Source organism: Peromyscus leucopus, chromosome 4 (assembly GCF_004664715.2).
Source record: "Peromyscus leucopus breed LL Stock chromosome 4, UCI_PerLeu_2.1, whole genome shotgun sequence".
In the NCBI taxonomy this organism is placed as follows: Eukaryota; Metazoa; Chordata; class Mammalia; order Rodentia; family Cricetidae; genus Peromyscus; species Peromyscus leucopus.
The window spans coordinates 46,662,594-46,683,854 of record NC_051066.1 but is presented as its reverse complement, the minus strand read 5'-3'; the positions used below and the strand labels follow the sequence as shown (position 1 = coordinate 46,683,854).

The window sequence follows — 21,261 nt, the reverse complement described above, 5'->3', positions numbered from 1 at the left end:
GATCCTAATACAATATTTCCCATTAAAAAATAAGAAACAAAAGCAGAAATAAAATAGAACAGGCAAGTTCAAAAGACTAGCATAAGATTAATAACATTATAACTTGGCTCTTCATTAAATTTAAAAACCTTTTGTTCTTTAAGCTATAAAGAATACTAGCAATTTCTTTTTTTGTTTGTTTGTTTGTTTGTTTGTTTGTTTGTTTTTCAAGACAGGCTTTCTCTGTGTAGCTTTGCGCCTTTCCTGGGACTCACTTGGTAGCCCAGGCTGGCCTCGAACTCAGAGATCGGCCTGCCTCTGCCTCCCGAGTGCTGGGATTAAAGGTGTGCGCCACCACCGCCTGGCTAGCAATTTCTAATACATTCCTTTTCACTTAAGAAAGGTAAAAAATCAACTCTCTAAGCCAGGTGTGGTGGTTCATGCCTATAATTCCAGCAACATGGGAGGCTGAAGCAAGGGGCATGCTGTGAGTCCAGCCAATCTGCACTACATAGTAAATCTAAGCCAGCCTGACCTACAAAATAAGATTCTGTCAGTCATGGTGGTGTATACCTTTAATCCTAGCATTCAAGAGGCAGGGACAGGCAGATCTCTGCCATGCCCAGTATATATAGAGAGTTTCAGGACAGGCAGGGATACCCAGAGTGACCCTGTGTACTGGACAGTTTATGTCAACTTGACACAAACTGAAGTTATTGGAGAGGAGGGAACATCAATTAAGAAAATGTCTCCATAAAAAGTGGGCTGCAAGCAAGCCTGTAAGGCATTTTTTTCCTTATTAATGATTGATGGAGAGGGTTAAGTCTATTGTGAGTAGTGTCATGCCTGGGTTGGCCGAGCAAGCCAGCAAGCAGCACCCCTCCATGGCCTCTGCATCAGATCCTGCCTCCAGGTTTCTACACTGTTTGAGTTCTTCTAACTTCCTTTGATGATGAACAGTGATAAGGAAGTATAAGTCAAATAAGCCCTTTCCTCTCTCTCCCTAGTCCTGGGATTAAAGACACATGCCACCACCACCCAGCTCCAAATCTGCTTTTTAGTCATGGTGTTTCATCACAGCAAGAGAAATCCTAACTAAGATACCTTGTCCCAAAAAAGGGGGCTGGGCATGGTGGGACATGTGTGCCATGTCAGGAGGCAGACACAGGCAGCTCTCTCTGAGTTCAAAGTTAGTCTGGTCTACACAGAAAGTTACAGGCCAGCCAGGACTACAGGGTGAGACCTGTCTTTTAAAAAAAAAGGGGGGGGGAGATAGAGGGATAGAGAGATGGCAACTATTTACAAGTGCTTGTTGCTCTTGCAGAGGACTGGAGTTCAGTTTCTAGTATCCCCAAGGATGTGAGGCTCATAACTACCTATAACTACAAGTCTAGAGTATCAACAGCTTCTTCTGTCCTTCATGAGTACCCACACACACATGCTCATATGTACACATATAAACAGTACTTTGAAGTGCCTTTCCAAAATATTTTCCAATCTTAAATACAAGCTTTCATTCTCTTGATGTATAATAACAGTCATTATACATAAAACTTTCTTATTAAAACTCTACAATAGTCATTACTAGCTACAATATTTCATATTCACAGTGTTTGTCAAAGGATAGGTACCAACTACTGGATGCTATTTAACTATAATTCCTAGTCATTATCGAATATTAAGAGAACTCAAGAAAAAGAATGGCTAATGGCACATCATGATTATGGAACTTACAAAACATGTGTATAAATTCCTTAACATTTTTCTCATCTAGAGGTAGGATCTTATTTCTCTCCTTCAGTTGAATGTGGGTGGGCCCATCCTAGCAACTTACCTGTACCTAACAGTATGCAGTAAAAGAAACCCTAACTTCCAACTAGTTCTCATTGTTAAGTCAGCCACCATTAAAGTCCAACTTGAGATTGCCTTGACCGGATCCAGATGTAAGCACTCTGATCAACAACCAGAGCTCCTTCTGGACAGTCAGCATCAGCTGAGCCCTGTGACTAAACCATCTTAATTTCCATGTCAGTTTGACCTTCAGATAACTTTAGCTCTGGCCAACAAACTAGCTGCAACTACAAGAAATAACCCAAGACAGAACTATCTAGCTGCCAGTTCCAAATTTCTAAGCCATAAAATGCAAGCAAATTAAAATGGTTATTTTTAGGCCATAAAATTTTCAGACAAATTTGCTCCATAGCAATAACAACTACTCCTACAGCAACAACAATAGTTTCTACAGTAGTGATAGAAATGAACAATGGCCTATTAACTTCATAGCAATACCAGAGCAAGCAGATTAACAGACTTGGCATCTAATTTCAACTCCACCACTGACTGCATAAAATTCACTATCCTGAGTGAATCAGTTAATTCTCAGCAATTCAGTTTCATGAACCTTCAGGTCCTTTTAGCTAGAGCATTAATAATTTTTTTTTTTTGAGCATTCATAATTTTAGAACCTTTATTTGCCTCCTCTTTCTCATTTTTTGTTTTTGCTATATCACATGACTTTCATACTAAGTCAATATTTCAAAATAAAATAAAATCACAAAACAAAGACAATGGGTATGTGGAGTGTGTATATATATATCAATAAAACACAAATAAATATAATTTTATATAAAAATTTATCATCTTCAAATAGTAATTTCCCTGAAATAATCACTAAGATCTTTCTGTGACTAGCTCTAGTGGTAGCCTTTATACTTTTTCTTTTCTTTGTTTGCTTTTTGTTTTTGTTTTTCAAGACAGGGTTTCTCTGTGTAGCCCTGGCTGTTCTGGAACTCACTCTATAGATGAGGCTGGCCTTGAACGCAGAGATCCACCTGCCTCTGCCTCTTGAGTGCTGGGATTAGAGGCGTGTGCCACCATCCAGCTTGCCTTTATACTTTTTACTTTAAATATTTACATGTGACTTTTATAATCAAAAATAGATATAACTTATTAAAATGTGTGTGTGTGTGTGTGTGTGTGTGTGTGTGTGTGTGTGTATGCCCTGTTACTGAGCAATTCCATCTTAGAGAACTATTGTATACCTGCAAAACAAGAAAAAGAAATGGAAGCAGTGACATAATCAGAATCAGAAATCAAGAACGTGATTGCACAATATGTACTTTTTCCATTATTTTCAATATTACACCACCAATGAAAATAACATACAAAGATAGATTTGCATAGTTTATTACTGAGCAAACAAAATCAGGTCACAAAGGAGTGACACACTTTTTATTGACGTTCTCACTAACAGTAGTGTTATTTAGCTGTACAGAAATGGCTCTGTCAAAGCATGAACACTATTAAATGACAGTGTTAGAGGAGGACTGGAGTTAGGGGGTACACGCGAGAACTTTCATCTGAATTGCCAGTGAAACACCAAAATGTATTTGCATAGTACTTAAACAATTCAAAGCTGAAGGGTAAATTCATTTCCTTTAAATCATGCTTTAGTAACTATTTCTCAGGAAAGATAAGCTAAAATTTCTGTAGTATGACTTATATATTTTAACCCCTCTACACATAAGACTAAAGAATAGGAAACATTTATGAGACCCAAATTTATGGGCTAGGGATGTTGCCTAAGAGGTAGGCTTGCCTGTAGCATGCCTGAAGAGATCAATCAGTTCATTGCCCAGTTCCCAAGAAAACCAAGTGCGGTAATACATGCCTGCAATCCCAGTATTTGGAAAGTAGAGATAGGACGGTGGGCTGGAGAGATGGCTCAGAGGTTAAGAGCACTGACTGCTCTTCCAGAGGTCCTGAGTTCAATTCCCAGCAACCACATGGTGGCTCACTACCATCTGTAATAAGATCTGGCACCCTCTTCTGTATACATAATAAATAAATAAATCTTTAAAAAAAAGATGGTAACTTCTACATTACTGTTAAAAAAAAAAAAAAAAAAGGAAAGTAGAGATAGGAAAATTAAAACTTCAAGGTTATCCCTAGCTACATAAGTTCAAGGCTAGCCTATACTTCATGAGACCCTGTCTCAAGAGAAAGAGGGAAAAAAGAAAAGGGTGGAAAGAAAATAGGTATAAATTTGTGGCAGGCACATTAAAGTGATTTTATATATATTATCCCAATTAATTCTAACATTAAAATTATCACTATTTTATTTGTAAGAAAACTAATGTTGAAAAATAAAATAAGCGGCGTGTGGCGCACGCCTTTAATCCAGCACTCGGAGCAGAGCACGATCTCTGTGAGTTCGAGCCAGCCTGGTCTCAAAGCGAGTTCAGGAAAGCGCAAAGCTACACAGAGAAACCCTGTCTCGAAAAAAAAAAAAAAAAAAAAAAAAAAAAAAAAAAAAAAAAAAAAATAATCTGGCATATAAGGCTATAATGAGCCAAGATTTAAACACAGATCTGCCTGACTCTGAAGTCCAAGTTCTTTTTAGGATGAATTGTATGCCACCCTTGAGAACATGAAAAATTAACTGTATAGTAAAAGGAAACAAAGTGGTATTCCTAAAAATTCTCATAAAGAAAACGTTGTGTAGATATCCATTCAGTCTGCTTTCAGCTATACAATTTTAAACATTACTGGTTATTGCCATTGTTCTTGTAATGTGATGGTAAGACCTTATTGCTTAAGACACTACACGCTTGGGTCAAAGACTCAAGTCATAGAGCTATCAGGCTGATACCAAGCTGGAAGTTTCACTCCTATTGTCATCATACTAGAAGGTGCTATGCATCCTACAACAGTCTTACACAGCTCTGAATTGGGGGAGCTACAACAACAAGTGGCCTGGCAGATATGCCAGGTAGAAATGTTATGGGAGTAACCAACCACTTTCTGATTGGAGTTAAAGCCTGTTCTATAAGATGGAACTCATGCCTGGTACCTAGTCCAAATCCATGTCTGGCTAGATCACTGGCCCTAGAAGAGAACCTAATACTATTATTCTACTAAATGGACCTAATAAACTGGGCAGTGGTGGCACACGCCTTTAATCCCAGCACTGGGGGGTTGGGTGGGGGGAGAAGTAGGCAAATCTCTGAGTTCAATGCCAGCCATTGAACTGTGAGTTCTAGGACAGCCAGGGGTACACAGAGAAACTTTGTCTCAAAAAACAAAAACAAAAAGAGACAATAATAAACTAACCCCTATGTTCTTATCTTTATACCTATGATTAGTACATCTTTCAACCCTCATCAGAAAAGCTTCTTATGATGATTAATTTAGAGACACACAATTGCCCAACATGTAGAAGATAAGAGATTATGGTGTGCTCAGTTCTAAATGGGGCAGATATGTTACACACACACACACACACACAGGCTGAGGAACCATCATGGAAGAAAGAGTGGATGTCTGCAGTGAAACAATGTTTGCCAGATGAGACAATTCTGTTGCAAACATGAACTCCTAGTGGCTGTAACTGCATGGACAAGACCTCCATATGATCAAGAGAGCTAAAACTCCAGGATAGACAGGGAGGGGCTCATGAAGTCCCCATACAAACACTTTGTGTCCCCCACCACCACCTGAGGATCATCTACCAGCAACTGACAGCTGCTGGGGAGAGGGAGAACCCTTTCTCTTCAGGGATGCAGCCCTGAGGGACCAGAGCATGTCTAGTAGATGTCTTACACCCAGACATACCCCAGCAGCACTAAATGGCCTCTGAGTCTAAGAAGGAGTACATCAAGGTGGGAGGAAATGGTAGTGACTAGGGAAAGAAGTGCAGAAAGGGAAGGAGATGGGCTTGCTCAAAGCACATCACGAACGTAGGAAATTCTCTAACAGTGAAAATTAAACTAGTTCGGAAGCAAGTAAATTAATACATATAGAAGTTGATGAAATTCTAAGAGGAATGACTCCAAGAGGCCTTGAAAGACAGAGCCAGGCAATAATACACGAAGAGCCATAATTCAAATCCTCTGCTACAACTGCAGAAATTACTCTGGAAGTAATTTCTCTCTCAAAGGATGTCATTCTAGCATCCAACCAGAAGACACTATGCTGTTGCAACTGAAATTCTAAGAGTTTAAACAGAAGTTACTTCTTTCCTCATTAGAGGAATAAACACCTCTTTCAAAAGCTGTCTTTCTCCATAGCCAGAAATCAAATTCAATTCAGGAAAATAAAGTAGAATTGTCAGAAGTAGGGGAGAGAGGGGACAAGAGCTGGTAGAAGGAAAGAGGGAAACTATGAGCAAAGTATAATGATATATACATTTGTAAAAATATCATAATGAAAGCCATTTTGGGTTCATTAACTAGAAAAAAAATACAGTTTTTTTCTTTACTTTTTTTTTTTTAACTCAGAATGGCCTCAACTCACAATCTTCCTGCTTTAATCTTGTCAATACTAGAAACAGACATATGTTACCATGCTGGCTTCAGGGCTTGGTTTTTTTTCGTGTGTGTGTGTGTGTGTGTGTGTGTGTGTGTGTGTGTGTGTGTGTGTATACTGGGTACTAAAGATGAAACTTGGAGCCTTCCAAATGTTGGGCAAGTAGTCTACTCCTAAGCACCACCTCCAGTCCCCTTTTGTTTTGTCTTGTCTTGCTACTATTTGAGACAAGGTGGTAAGTAACCCAGACTAGCCTCAAGTTCATATAACCCAGGCCAGTCTCAAACTTGAGATGTAGCTGAGGATGACTTTAAACTGATCCTCCTGCCTCTACCTTCCAAGTGATGGGATCACAGGCATGAGCTAGCACACCACGTTTTATAATTCTGCCTCCCATGTGCTAGGATTACAGTGATGCACTGCCTTGTCCAGCTCCTTAACTAAATGTTTTAAGGTGTTTTTCTATATATAAAGAATAACAATCTATTATAGCCCTTGTCCTGTCACAAAGTACCTGTGATCTAGATACACAGAAGCTACTCTTGAGCTCCAGTATGTATGGAGATGCATAAGGAACTTATACTAGATAACAACCATAAACCTTTTTTTCCCCATAAATCCTACCTTGATTTTATGTTAATTCTGAATTAGAGGAGTGGGATGTATACATGCATGTGCAGGTGTGTGCTAATGCCTGTACTTGCAAAGGCCAGAATCAAAATTGGGTACATACCTCCCTCTATCATTTTCTATCATATTTTGGGGGTAAGGGGCTCTCACTGAACCTGGAGCTCTACATTTTGCCTAGGCTGGTGGACCAGCAAGGCCCCCACCCCTATCTCCAACTCCTAGATCCAGGGTTTCCAGTGTAAGTTCATGCCTGGCTTTCTTCATGACTGCACAGCAAACATTTTACCTATTGAGAAGTTCCCCCACCCCAAACCATGAATCTTTATCGCTCTAAAACATTTAAAATTTCATTTCTAAAAAAGTTTTAAAATTTCAATCTCACCTCATCTGAGGACTCTGCCTGGCCCAGTGCTCCTGGAGCGCCTGCAAAACCTTCAGATGGAAGAAAAAAACAGTTGTCCATCGTAATAGTTACATACCAATGTACTTGAAAATTATTTTGAGACATGCAACAATCAGAACTTTCTATCAGTGAAGACATCCCATCTAAAAGTTACCTTGCAGAGTTCAACTTTAAAGGTTGATACTCCAACAGAAAAATTCCAGTGAAAACCTAAATTTAATAATTACAAATGGTGTTTCTGAAGGAGCTTGCTTTTTAGGTCTAAGCCCTGACTAAAACACTGTGGTAAAGTCTGAAGCTACACTTCTCATACACTTGAACCACAACACAAAAAACTGAACAACTTGTATTTAAGGAAAGTGAACAAGTGAGGTTTCTTCACTGTCCAACCATGCCCCCACCCCTTCCTCTGTGAGGAAAGGAAAGGCCAATCTATTCTTTCTTGATTCCAATATAAAGAATGACACTGTTAAAGCTCAAAATAAATTTGTTCAATCACAAGGGAAGTTTGAGGGGCATTACACTGTAATAAAGTAACATCACTATGATTCAAATTAAATATTTAAACACACCTTGAACTACCAGAGTGCTAGTACCAGCAGCTGGCTCCTGCATCCCATATACGAGCTTATCCTCAGGATATGTGAGTCCAGAGCTCTTCAAAGCTATAAGGTACTTCTCATGACTTTTCTTTGCACAAGCATTTTCTCCAAGACCTAATATTTAAAACAAAGTTAGAGTCAGAAGAAAACATTGCATTCAAAATTTAAATATAGTCATCCCGTGAACACACATAAGTAAATATTCTAATGGAAGAAGAAACTATAATAAACATAAAATTTGTTTCATATAATATTTTGTGATTATGCTTGGCATTAACAATCCCAGAATGAACAGCAGTTTATAACAGGACTGAAATCTATTAAGCATCTAAATACATGAGAAAGCTATAGACAAGGCATGCTAAAGCATGATCTAATCTTCCAGAAACCTGAAAATCAGTGTTAAAGAAAGGCAAGAGAAAATGCTGTAGATGGGCTGGAGAGAAATGGTTCAGTGGTTATGAGCACTGACTGCTCTTTTAGAGGACCCAGGTTCTATTCCCAACACTCACATGGCAGCTCACAACTGTCTCCGGGGATCTGACACCTTCACACCAATGCATATAAAGTTAAATATTACCCAAAAAAAAAAAAAAATGCTGTAGATGACAATTACTAAGCAGACATCCGCAGGTGACCTGAGCATCTGTAGTCTTAGGACATCAAGCACGTAAGATTTATCCAGAGAAGAGCACTCAGAAAGGCTTTCCAGAGAAGCTTCAATAGAAATTTTCAAATATTACAAATGAAATTACATTTGATTCTTGTTTTTTTTAAATCATCTTATCACATTTAAGAAATTAAAATTATAATTTATAACCAAGCAGTGGTGGCACATGCCTTTAATCCCAGCACCTGGGAGGCAGAGGCAGGTGGATCTCTGAATTCGAGATTAGCCTGATCTACAGAGCAAGTTCCAGGACAGCCAAGGCTACAGAGAAAAACCCTGTCTTGGGGAGAAAAAAGAAGAACCATTTCTAGTTTAAGGAAATAACAGATGTCCAAGCAAAATCCCGCCCCCACCCCTTTTTTTAAGACAGGGTTCTCACTATGTTGCCCAGGCTACCCTCAAACTTGAAATCCTCCTGCCTCAACCTCTCAAGTAACTGAGATTATAGTTTTGAACCACCACATCCAATTAAAAGTATGATCTTCACCTATCTTCAATTTCATCACCAAGCTCAAACAGAAGCCACCATCATCATTCCCTGAAACTCTGCCTGAGCTGCCTTTCATATTCTTTCCAATTAATTCTTGGCCAAAAGCGGGTAAGATCATCTTACTCTTGAGGTTAAAGCATTTGAATGATATAGTGGCTTGAATGAAAAACATCCCTGGTAGGCTCAAGCATTTGAACACTTGCTCCCCAGATGGCTGCACTGTTTATGAAAGTTTATAACAGGGGTGGGCTTTGTGAGGTCAGCTCCGTCCCACTTTCAGTTCACACTCTGGTTCGTATTGGTGGCTAAAGACACCATCTCTCAGGCTCTTGCTCCAGCTCCCTGCTGCCACAATACAATAACACTACCCAGCCATTATGGGCTCTCCCTCTAAAATCAAAGTCAAAATAAACTCTTACTTCCATGAATCACTTTTGGTCTCAGTATTTTATCAGTATTTATCAGAGCAACAGAAAAATAACTAATACACAGAACTTGCCAATATATTCAGAATAAAATATAAAATTGCACATACCTGTGAGCATTTGGATGTACTCTGATGTGAGCCTTATTTGAGTCACTATCCCCCTAAATTTCTTATCAATACCCTGGGCTTTTTAGTCCCTCCAAAGAATTAAGTTCATCCTTATTCATAAAGTCTCACATGGTAAGTCTCTTTACCTGGTATCTGGAGGTATGTAGGTATTATTTTCTTTGTGTCTATCCTAGCTGGGGTTTATTAAGTACCCTGTATCTTCTAATCAATATTTTTCATGCAATTTGAGGAAATTCAGTTAAAATCTTCAAATATTTCTGGTCTCAAATAACACATGTGCTAAATCAGTGGTTCTCAACCTTCCTAATGCTGTGACTCTTTAATAAAAGTTCCTCATGTTGTGGTAACTCCCAACCATAAAATTATTTCTTTGCTACTTCATAATTGTAATTTTGCTACTGTTATGAATCATATTGTAAATATCTGTTTTCTGTTGGTCTTGGGCGACCCTATGAAAGGGTTGTTTGACATCCAAAGGGGTCTCGACCCACAAGTTAAGAACCACTGTGCTAGATTATTGTATTCTGAGAAGTTCCAGAGACTAATACATTTTGTTCAGCCATTTCTTGCTGTTTACCAGGTTGGTGGATCTGCTATTATGTCTTCCACATGGGCTCTTCTACCCTTTCCAATCTGTTATTTAATTACTGACTCAAGTTTTCAATTCCATCATTGTACTTTACAGTAATTTTCAGTTATACAAATTCACTTTGGCTCTTTTTGTTTACATTTCTTTGTTAAGATTCACTCACTGATACCGATTTTCCTTTAATTCTTTAGACACATTTTCCTTTTATTTTTTGGACAAATGTATACTAGTTGTTTTCATGTCTTTATTAAATGCAGCATCTATCCCATCATCTTGGTCAACTTACAAGGGCTTTTCACCTCTTGATTCTAGCATACAGTTTCTTATTTCCTGGCATGCCCAATTTGTTTTTATTACGTACTAGGTAGTCTACCAACACAATATAGAAGATTCTCGATCCTCAGAGTACTAAATTTTGTTCTATAACACAGTTCAACCACAAGCTGAATACTTTGAGCCAGTACAGAAGGAAAAAAAAATCATAAAGGCTTTGTTTTACACTTCCTATGTGGCACCTCTAGGAAAAGGTCAATGTGCTGAAAGGACCTCTACCTTGAGAGGAACCACCTCAGAGTCTGTCTTCTATGCAGGTACAGTTGGGTGATGAGGCTCTTTCTAAATTGTGTGTGTGTGTGTGTGTGTGTGTGTGTGTGTGTGTGTTACATGTGAGTGCAGGTACTTTGTGCACGGCATGGCATACATGTGGAGATCAAAGGAAAACTTAGGAAATTGGTTCTCTTCTTTCACTGTGGATTCTGGGGTTGTCAGGCTAGTGCAGCAAGTTCTTCAACTTGCTGAGTCATCTGTACCGTCTAGATTATGAGCTTTTTTAAGGTGGGGAGGGGGTGTTTGTTTGTGTGTGTATGTGAGAGAGAGAGAGAGGAGGAGAGAGAGAGACAGAGAGAGAGAGACAGAGACAGAGACAGAGAAATGAGGGTTTGTACACAAGTGCAGTGCTATCAGAGTCAAATGTCAGATGCCCCTGGAGCTGGAGTTACCACCAGCTGTAAGCAGCCCGAATACAAATGTTAGGAGCCAAATTCGGGTCCCTTGGAAAAGCAGTCCCCACTCAACTCCTAAGCTATATCTATCCTCTGATCGTAGCTTCCTTTATGTTTTTTTTTCCGCTTTTGATGATAAGTTTTCTCAAGACTAGCCTACAGTTGACATTACTTACTCAAGGTCTGATCTTCTGGTAACTCAGAACCAGATGATTATAGCAATAGAAAGGTCTCTTTCAGGTGGTTGAACTAAAACCTCAAAGTTACCTAACATTGCTTGCCTACAGATGTTTATTCTATTTTTAACCCATAATAGCTAATCCCCAACAAATCCTAAATGGGGGTAAGAGATGGCTCAGCAGTTAAGAGCATTTGTTCTTGCAGAGGACCCAGGTTCAATTCCCAGCACCCACATATCAATTCAAAGCCATATGTAACTCTAGTTCCAGGGGATCTGACAACCTCCATAGGCATCAGACATGCATGTGGTGCATATACACACATGCAAGCAAAACACTCACACATATAAAATAAATAAATCTGAAAACAGAAAACAAACAAAACCTTAGGTAGTCTCATACTGGATATTCACTGGTTGTTCAAAGGTCTGCCCACTACTCCTTGGTATTCTGCCCCAAAATTCCAGTTTCCACCATCTTCAGCAGACCACTATGATGATCTGTGCGGTTTTTTTAAACTCAGCAGGATCACCTTGACCTGCTTCAGGGCCATTGTATACAGTCAGGAAGTCTCCCAGAACCATCATGAGACTCATCTCACACCATTCCTTTTCCCAAGAGTCTACAGTGTATACTACTCTTCTACTTCCAAACAGCAGCCTCATCTTTTGTTCTATTGTGGTTGATTATGACAAACACTACAACATCTACCTGGAATCTAACCCCTTTATCACCCAATTCCATGGCCCTCTAGCTCACAACTTCTGCTGTTAGATTTTACTTTGAATAAATACTGCCTTCTTAGTGAAGTACTAGCATCTCCCAACCCCAACACCTGGGAATCGGGTATTCTAGTCTGGTTAGATGTCTCAGCAGGTAAAAGCACTTGCCAGTGACCAGCAACCTGAGCTGAACTCCTTTAAGTTTCATCAGACCTAATGAAGAGACTGGATGCTGCAACAGAAATTAGTTGAGAAGTTTTTAAAAGGCCATGTAATTTTTCTGAAGTTCAGTTTCCTCATCTTTAAGTTTTCTTAATAATTTCAAGCTTTAGAATTCTATGAAAAATATTAACTTCATTTTTATTTTCTAAAGATGCTACTTTTATTTCAATGAATAAGTAAATTGTACATTTCTCCTAACTTTTCACTTACCAGAAGTCAGATCTTTGTAGTTTTGTTGGTTTGTTAACACCTGAGTAAGAACAGACCTCATTGCTCCTCCCATTTTAGTCAGGTCTTCTAAAAAGGAAATTTGAGGCTCCAAAAGCTGTAGGACTTTGTTAAGATCTTTTTCTGATGGTATATCAGCTGCTAAAAAAAAAAATGTATTTATAACATATGTTTTATATGTGTATATAAATGCATATATATACATAATTATATAATGAAGAATAATTTAAAATATTTTGTTCAGAACAATAACATTTTATTCTTTCACAATTTTAGTGGTTTTGATGATATTTTATAGCCAAGAAAGTCACTATATTTAAGAACTCTGCTAGACTGCTAGATGCACACCTTTAATCCCAGCATTCAGGAGGCAGAGGCAGGCAGATCTCTGTGAGTTCAAGGCCAGCCTGAAAATTCCAGGCCAGCCAGAGTTACATGGTTACCTGAGACCCTGTTTCAAAAAATAAAGAATTCCATTAGAAAACTAGCATCTGCCCAGCACCCACCCTACAACTGACTCACTCTGGAAATCAGTCATTTGAAAAAAGATGATAAAAAGAGATGATTAGTGACACAGTAAGAATTTAATTTGTGGGGCTGGCAAGATAGCAATGTAGATAACACTTGCCTCTAAACCAGACTTCAATGCCCAGAAACATATATGGGGTCCCCGGACCTCACCAAGAGTTCTGTGATGAGTGCACACTCAAAGAGGAATGGAAATAGAGATTATAAAAACTAAAAATATGTTTTTTAAAAAAAAAACCTCCTTGGCCAGTACATGAGAAAAATATTAAAGATGAAAGGAAAAGCAATGTTTTAAAACCTCACAGCAGCAGTTCTCAACCTTCCTAATGCTGAGATCCTTTAATGCAACGTCTCAGGTTGTGGTGACACCAATCAAAAAATTATTTCATTGCTACTTCATAACTGTAATTTCACTAGTTACAAACTGTAATATAAATATCTGATGTGCAGGATGGCTGATATTCAACCCCTGTGAAAGAGTTTCTCACTCCACAAAGGTGTTGCGCCCCACAGGTTGAGAACCTCTGCCCTAAAGACTAAAAGAAAGACAAAGATGTCAAGTTTAGTAATGACTGGTTAAAAGAATACCCATGAGAGAGCTAAGGAGGGTCTGCGTGCCCCAGAAAGGAGAGATATACTCAGCACCCAAGCCCTCACTTTCTCAGTTGGATTCAAGTGCTGTGAGCTATGACGAATGTGTGCCTCCTCCCCAGTGACTCACACAGTAACACAGGAGATCTGTAATTGATGTTGTTTTAGTTTCCAGGGGCTCTGGCAACATCTAATAATAGGCTACACATTTAGGGTAGAGAAAAGAACCCAAAACATCTGTGAATTCACTAGATTTCTGTGAATCCACAAGCTTCCATGACCTCGAATTTTAGTGTGGTCACACACAAACACAGATTGGGGGTTTTGTTTGTTTAGTTTTTTTTCTTTTTTTGATTGTTGGCCTAAGTAAGAAATTAATGCTGAGCAAAAGAAGAAAACTTAATGAATGCACATTCATGGAATTCATCCTTAGACAAAAATGCTTTCACTAGTTTCTTCATATTTTCAGATTAAAAAAAAAAAAAAAAGCCAGGTGTGGTAGGTAGCACATGCCTTTAGTCCCAACAGGATGAAGGCAGAGGCAAGCAATCTCCAAGTTCAAGACCAGCCTGGTCTACATAAAGAGCCAGGTCAGCCAAAGCTACATAGTGAGACCCAGTGTCTAAATAATTAATTACACAGAGCAGATAACAATAGTATATAATAACAATCACAGCTATGCCTCTACTTATAATACCTACCTTTTTAACCACTGAATGTTACTGCAGGAAAAATCAATAACACACTTTTGTATGAAATAGTCATTAAATTAATTGTAAATTTTAAGAGTCTCATAAAAAAGATGTTTTATTACTTTTTAAAAATAGAATGCCTGCAATATAAAATGCAAATTTCCAAAAAGCTTAGCAAATTCATGAGAAATAATACAGAAAACAAGTTTCTTCATCCTAAAGAGACAGCAGTCTGGGACTAAATCTAAGTAACAGTTTTCTTTTTAGAAAGATACATGTCCTGAGAGAAGTACTTCATAAATGATTCTATGTTGTTGTTTAAAACACAGTTAAGAAAGTGTAATAGCTTGCTCACAACAGAGTCTCAGGAATGTTGAAGACATTATAAGATGGCTGTGGTGATGGACCTGTAATCCCACCACTCAGGAAACAGAGGCAAGAGGAGCACCACACAGTGAGTTTCAGGTCTACACAGTTTCAGGTCTACAAAGCGAGTTTCAGGCCAACCAGGAATACAAAGCAAGACCTTGCCCCAAAAAGCAAAAAATTAAATAAAATAAAATCAAAAGGTCTATTATTCTTTCACAATTTAAGAATGAGAATAGAAGATAAAAATGTTTGTCATATCCTAGTTTCAAATTGAATATAAAATTTATATATTAAATTGCTGAAAACATAAAAATAATATAAAAGCTGGTACCACAGGATAAAAAAATCACTATCATTAGAAAGGCAGAAGACATAAAAAGCTAATAAATTTGTTCTATACTACTACCATCTCTAATTCATAACATCTTACAATGAACTCTAATACATGCCTTAATCAACCCTTTAAAGGACATTTTTCAAGATTATGACAAAATCTTAATACAATAAGTGTAACTTGAGTGTTTTTCCTCTTTTTTAGTACTAACTTATGCACACTTAGCACTGATACACTAATATAAAAGCAAACAATTTAAGTCTATCGTAAGTTGTTATATAAAATATCTCAGGGAGGAAAACAATAGCAATTTATTATCTAAAAATCTGTTAAATTCAAACATTTCTCGACTATATAATTTTGCTCAATCATAATATAATTAATTGCAAATCACTCCTTATTTAGAGGCAAAAAGTACCAAACTATGCCTCCTACAATGTATCTATAAAGTTGTACATATCAGTATTTTTCTATATTTCATAGTCATTACTTGAATGTTAAGCAAAGAAACATAAAACACAGCAGAAAGCAGTGCAGAAAGGGGATAAATGTAATGTATAAAAGATGCCATCATGAAAGCCCATTATTTTGTATGCCATTATTAATTTCTTATTTTTTAAGTATTAAAAATGTTAAATAAATCTGGGCAATGGTAGCACACACCTTTAATCCCAGCACTCAGGAGGCAGAGGCAGACAGATCTCTCTGAGTTCGAGGCCAGCCTGATCTACAGAGCAAGTTCCAGGACAGCCAGGGTGGTTACATAGAGAAACCCTGTCTCAAAAAAACAACAACAAAAACGTTAAATAAAAACAAGTGTTATCTTGGACTGGAGAGATGGCTTGTGGTTAGAAGCATGCACTACTCTGACAAAGGACCTGAGTTCAGTTCTCAGCACCCACATCTGAAGGCTTACAGCTTCCTATAACTCAAACTTTAGATCTGACACCTGCACTCATATGCACTAACACACTAACAGACAACACACACATATACATATAGTCAAAAATATAAAACTTTCAGTGATAGCTTTAAATTTTCACTTTATGATTAGTGCCAAAATTCTATGATGTGATCATTTAAGAGTATTACAATAAACATATTAAAACATACCTGGTTCATTATAGCCTTCTCTTAAGTACTGAATAAGACAAAAAATAAATCTTGGAAGAACAAATTCAGACATCATCAGTAAGTCTTTGGGGACACAGGGAATATTTGAACTTGATTTAATCTGATGTCTTCTGCAAAACCTGTAATGGGGGAAAAAAGGAACTAAGAAAAGGAGAGAAAAAAATGTCTAACCAGGCAAAAATGTATTATTTCTACTTATAATATTCATAAAGAAAATACAAGCAAATACTAAAGCCAGAACAATCCTTCTTTGTGATTTTTAAAGCACCAAGTTAAAAGAATATAGCTTTAGTATGCCTTTAAACTAAAAGTGGTACCCAGAGTCTTTTTCTGAGAAAGACCGTAATAGCCATATCCTAAACAGAACACAAAAAGAAAATAACCATAGTTTTACATTTATGACTGCAATATATCACTTCCAAGTGCTATTTTATTATTTCTATCCTTTATAAATCTGTAAGTACACACTCGGGAGACAGAGGCAGAAGCAGATGGATCTCTGTGAATTTGAGGCCAGCCTGGTCTACAAATCGAGTTCTAGGACAGCTAAGGCTGTTACACAGAGAAACCTTGTCTCAAATAAATAAAAAAATAAATAATAAGATAAGCCTGTAAGTACAACTTGATGTTATCTGAAGCAATTACATTTTCTAATCCGACCTCAATGAGTTAATCAATGACATAAGTAATTGAAGTTTATTTTAAAAGTTTATACATTCAAGTGTATATATTCTTGTTAACCTTCATTATACATTATTGGAAAAAAATCACTGGTACATTTGAGCAACAAAGGCAAATATTCACAATCCAAATTGTCACAAATAATTTATTTTGCTTCCAAACACAAAATTACTTATTAAACACATAAAAAATGTCCAAAAATAAACTTAATAGGAAGAATACAAAAGCTATTTTGGCTAAAAAAAAAAAAATGAATGATCTGAATACTGACAGCAAACCGCATACTTAAGTGAAAAAATGATTTTATTTCATAAAACACAGAAATTCTTCTAAACTTAAATGTCATTAAATTCATTAAATTTAAAGTGCAATGGAATGGGCTGTTGCACAAAGAAACCCTATCTCAAAAAAAAAAATCTAGTTGCCATTGATAATTAATAAACATAAAAGCTGATCAGGAAAAGCTTCATCAGGAAAAAATACCACACCTGTTCATTTGTCAGTGATACAACAGGAAAAATGTTTATAATTCATAACTAGCCAAAGGGCTACCTAAATACAACCCTGTGTTTTAGCCCCAGAATGGCACACTGCCCCATCTTAGACTTGGACTCAGTACAGCTTACCATTCCAACATTAAGGATGAACTTCTCTAAACTCTTTCTAATCTTGTACACAATCCTTTACCTTCTAAGATTTTTTTTTTAAATTTTTTTTCAAATTTATGTGCTTGTGTGTATCCACATTGGGGGTGTGGGGAGTGTGTGGTGGAGGAGGCCTGTACCAGATCCTCTGCAGTTAGACTAAGAGGTGGTTGTGAGCCGTCAGGTGTTACATGCTAGGAATCAAATTGGGCCTTCTGGAAGAACAGCAAGCATTCCTTTTGGTTTGTTTGGTTCGGTTGGTTTTAGTTTTTTGTGGTGGTGTTTTTTGAGACAGGGTTTCTCTGCAGTCCTGGCTGTCCTGGAACTCGCTCTGTAGACCAGGCTGGCCTCGAACTCACAGAGATCCACCTGCCTCTGCCTCCCAAGCACTCTGAACTGCTGAGCCATCTCTCCAGACATTCTTCTTTTAAATCTTTTGAAAAAATTTACTTTCAAATTTACTTTCAAACTAACTATATTTGAGTTCATTTTAAATTAGAATTAAGATGTGAGATAAATATTTTGTGACACTTCCTAAGAGCACAGTGACACTTCCTAAAGAGGACAGTGATACATGAATACCCATATTGTAGGGGTTTGTTGTTTTGTTTTGGGTGTGGGCTTATTGTGAGGTTTTTTTAGGGAAGGTCTCAAGGCTCAGACTGGCTTCAAAATCCCTAAACTAACTGAAGTTGCCTTAAAACTCCCTAATCTTGGGCTGGAGAGATGGCTCAGAGGTTAAGAGCACTGGCTGTTCTTCCAGAAGTCCTGAGTTCAATTCCCAGCAACCACATGGTGGCTTACAACCATCTGTAATGAGATCTGGCACCCTCTTCTGGCCTGAAGGGATATATGCAAGCAGAAGCAGAACACTGTATACATAATAAATAAATATTAAAAAAAAAAAAAAAAAAAAAAAAACTCCTAATCTTCCTACCTCCACCTTCCATTGCTGGGATTACAGGTACATATCACCTCACATGGTCCCAGAAACTCTCATACACTACACAGACATTTTATAAACTCTCTCCTTTGTTTATAAATTAGGTAACCAGAAAAAAAAAATGCAAGATTTACTAACATAGGAATTCATAACTTATATTAAGATCCCAACTCACTATTACTGCAAGCTTGAGGTATAGTTCATGCTCAGCATGTGTAGGACCCTGGTTAGATTCCCAGTACCAAAGTAAGGAGGGAGGAAGTCCATATACACAAATATATCACATGTATGCATGCAACTTTAAACATAAGCAATCGACCACTTCCTGTTTTCTCAATAAGAAAGAGTAACACTATTTGCAGCGTTAAAGTCCCACTGTGTAGAAATCTAACCCTCTTTTACTTTAGAGTAAATTAGAAAATGAGTAATTGAGCAGATATTAAAACTGAAATTAGCCAGGCGGTGGTGGCGCACGCCTTTAATCCCAGCACTCAGAGGCAGAGGCAGGCGGATCTCTGTGAGTTCGAGGCCAGCCTGGGCTACACAGTGAGTTCCAGGAAAGGCGCAAAACTACATAGAGAAACCCTGTCTCGAAAAACCAAAAAAAAAAAAAAACTGAAATTATCAAAATTATGACAATATACTTATAATTTCAGAAATAGAGTTCCTACCTTATAGCTTTTCCTACTATTTACAATATGTTTGCCAGTGTGTATTCAGGGAATTTTATGACAACAATTCCTAATCAATTTTGTCTTTTTTACTCTCTTTCTTCCCTTCCCATATACTATACCCAGAATTAAATGTCTGCAGATTTAAAAAAAAAAAAAAGAAGTCTTAAGTCCCTTTATAAGGAAGAATGGGGGTGTCTGCACATCATAAGAAACTGTATATCTTTGGAACTGTCTGACCAAAATCCTGTTTGTAGCTTAGAGCAAACTCTGACTAATAATAAGTCACTGCTAGTCAAAAGGGGGAAGGCAGGCCACAAACTCATGTGCCACCACCTAGCTCTTCTCCACGAACCCTGTTAACTATCCCTGGACTCCTTACTGCAGCTAAACCAGCATCATCTTCCCAAGCACTCATAAGTAACTCTTTCCTCTCAACTTCCAGCATGAAATGTACATGGTTAAGTGACTGCTACATTTAGACTAGTATATGATTTTTAAAAAATATCATAGTAAAACCAAGAGTATATTATTTGTATTCATTCTTTCATTACACTTGGGTTTAGATGAGATCTTAAATTAACATGTATCCACATGTTTCCTAAAATTTTTACTTCTTTAGGAAAGAAAAGTAATTTTTAAGTTCACAAAAACCTGTAGCTATAGGACAAAATCTAACCATGTTTTTGTTGTTATTGTTGGTGTGTGTGTGACACGCTAGTTTCCAATGCCACTATAATGAACGAATATTCAATGGAGAGGTGGGAAAGATGGAGGAACAGAGCGGTGAGTGAGCAGTGGAGCGAGGGGGAACTAGAGACGCAATGCGGTGACAGGTATGAAAGGCTGCAGTGGACGGGGGAACACGTCATTGCTGAGGAAGTCCAAAAAGCCTGGAGCTTGCACAGATTCAGGCCCCAAAAATACTGCCCAGCTGCATGATCCACCTAGTTCTGAGCAACAACAGGAAGTCAGTTCATTTTCTGGACTGGACCTCCTTGAAAGACCTCTGTGGTCTGTCCTGCTCCTGGAGGCCATGTTGCTATCCATAGTCCACTGCCCCAGACCTTGTTGAAGCCCCAGGCTCATGTGGATGTCTGTGGTCTGGGCTGCCACTAGAGGCCATGCTGACAGCCAACTCCAGGAGGCCATATTAGTGTCTGTGCTCCACATTGCCACAGGAGGCCATGTTGATGTCTGTGGTCCATGCTGCCATTGAGGGCCATATTTGGGTCCATTCTCCCACTGCAGCCTGGGGGCTGTGTTAATGTCTGTGGCCCGTGTACCACCAATATCAGTGGTCTGTGCTGCCACCCAAAGCCATGTTGATGTATGTGGGCCGTGCCACTGCCTGATGCCATGTTGATGTGAATGGCCTGTGGAGCCACCTGAGACCATGTTGATGGCCGTGGTCTGAGCTGCTGCCAGTGATCCTCCTGAAGCAGAGGATCACATTGATGTCCATAGTCTGTATTGCCACAGGAGAACATGCTGAGATCCGTGGCACATGCTGACACCAGAGACCATGTGGCTGTCCATGGGCTATCCCAAAATCCATGTACAAGTCAATGATCTGTGCTCCCACTGACTGTAAAGGGCAAAGTAGCTACTTTTGCCATGGTATTGATGATTTCAGATTCATAGCTGAGAAAGAGGAGCATAGAAGGCTTCTTCTGTGACAGTCATTACCCCTATCTCCACCCCACCCCACCCCCCACAAAAAAAAAACAGCCTAGACAGAAAGTCATTGATGAAAACTCTTACAAATTTTGAGCAGTGCAGTGGTGGTGCACACCTTTAATCCCAGCACTCAGAGGCAGAGCCAGGTGGATCTCCATGAGTTCAAGGCCAGCTTGGGCTACAGAGTGAGTTCCAAGAAAGGCACAAAGCTACACAGAGAAACCCTGTCTCGAAAAAAGCCAAAAAAAAAAATTTTTTTTTTTTAAATAAGGATGCTGAAGCATAGCTCTCTACAATTAATAGCTTCTGGCTGGGGTGTGGACAGGGAAGGGCTCAGTGTTCTTTAAGGGGCTGGCCACTGGGAGTTTGACTATGCTCCAGGGTATATGAGCAACACAAATTGGACCTTTTGGGGGA

General features: G+C 38.4%; 1 protein-coding gene across 6 annotated transcripts in view; it reads right to left on the bottom strand.

Moving 5' to 3' along the window:
• Positions 1–21,261, bottom strand: part of Ubr3 (ubiquitin protein ligase E3 component n-recognin 3) — a 146,857-nt gene that overhangs the window by 111,955 nt on the left and 13,641 nt on the right. For 4 of the 6 annotated variants that reach the window (XM_028881969.2, XM_028881971.2, XM_028881972.2 and 1 more), the window contains exons 2-5: positions 16,205–16,344; positions 12,560–12,718; positions 7,891–8,034; positions 7,298–7,347 (exon numbers count right to left, since the gene is read on the bottom strand). In XM_028881969.2, the coding sequence (XP_028737802.1) occupies positions 7,298–7,347; positions 7,891–8,034; positions 12,560–12,718; positions 16,205–16,344 (493 nt within the window). The remainder of the gene's footprint in view (positions 1–7,297; positions 7,348–7,890; positions 8,035–12,559; positions 12,719–16,204; positions 16,345–21,261) is intronic. The other 2 variants (XM_028881970.2, XM_028881977.2) reach the window with 1 other exon arrangement.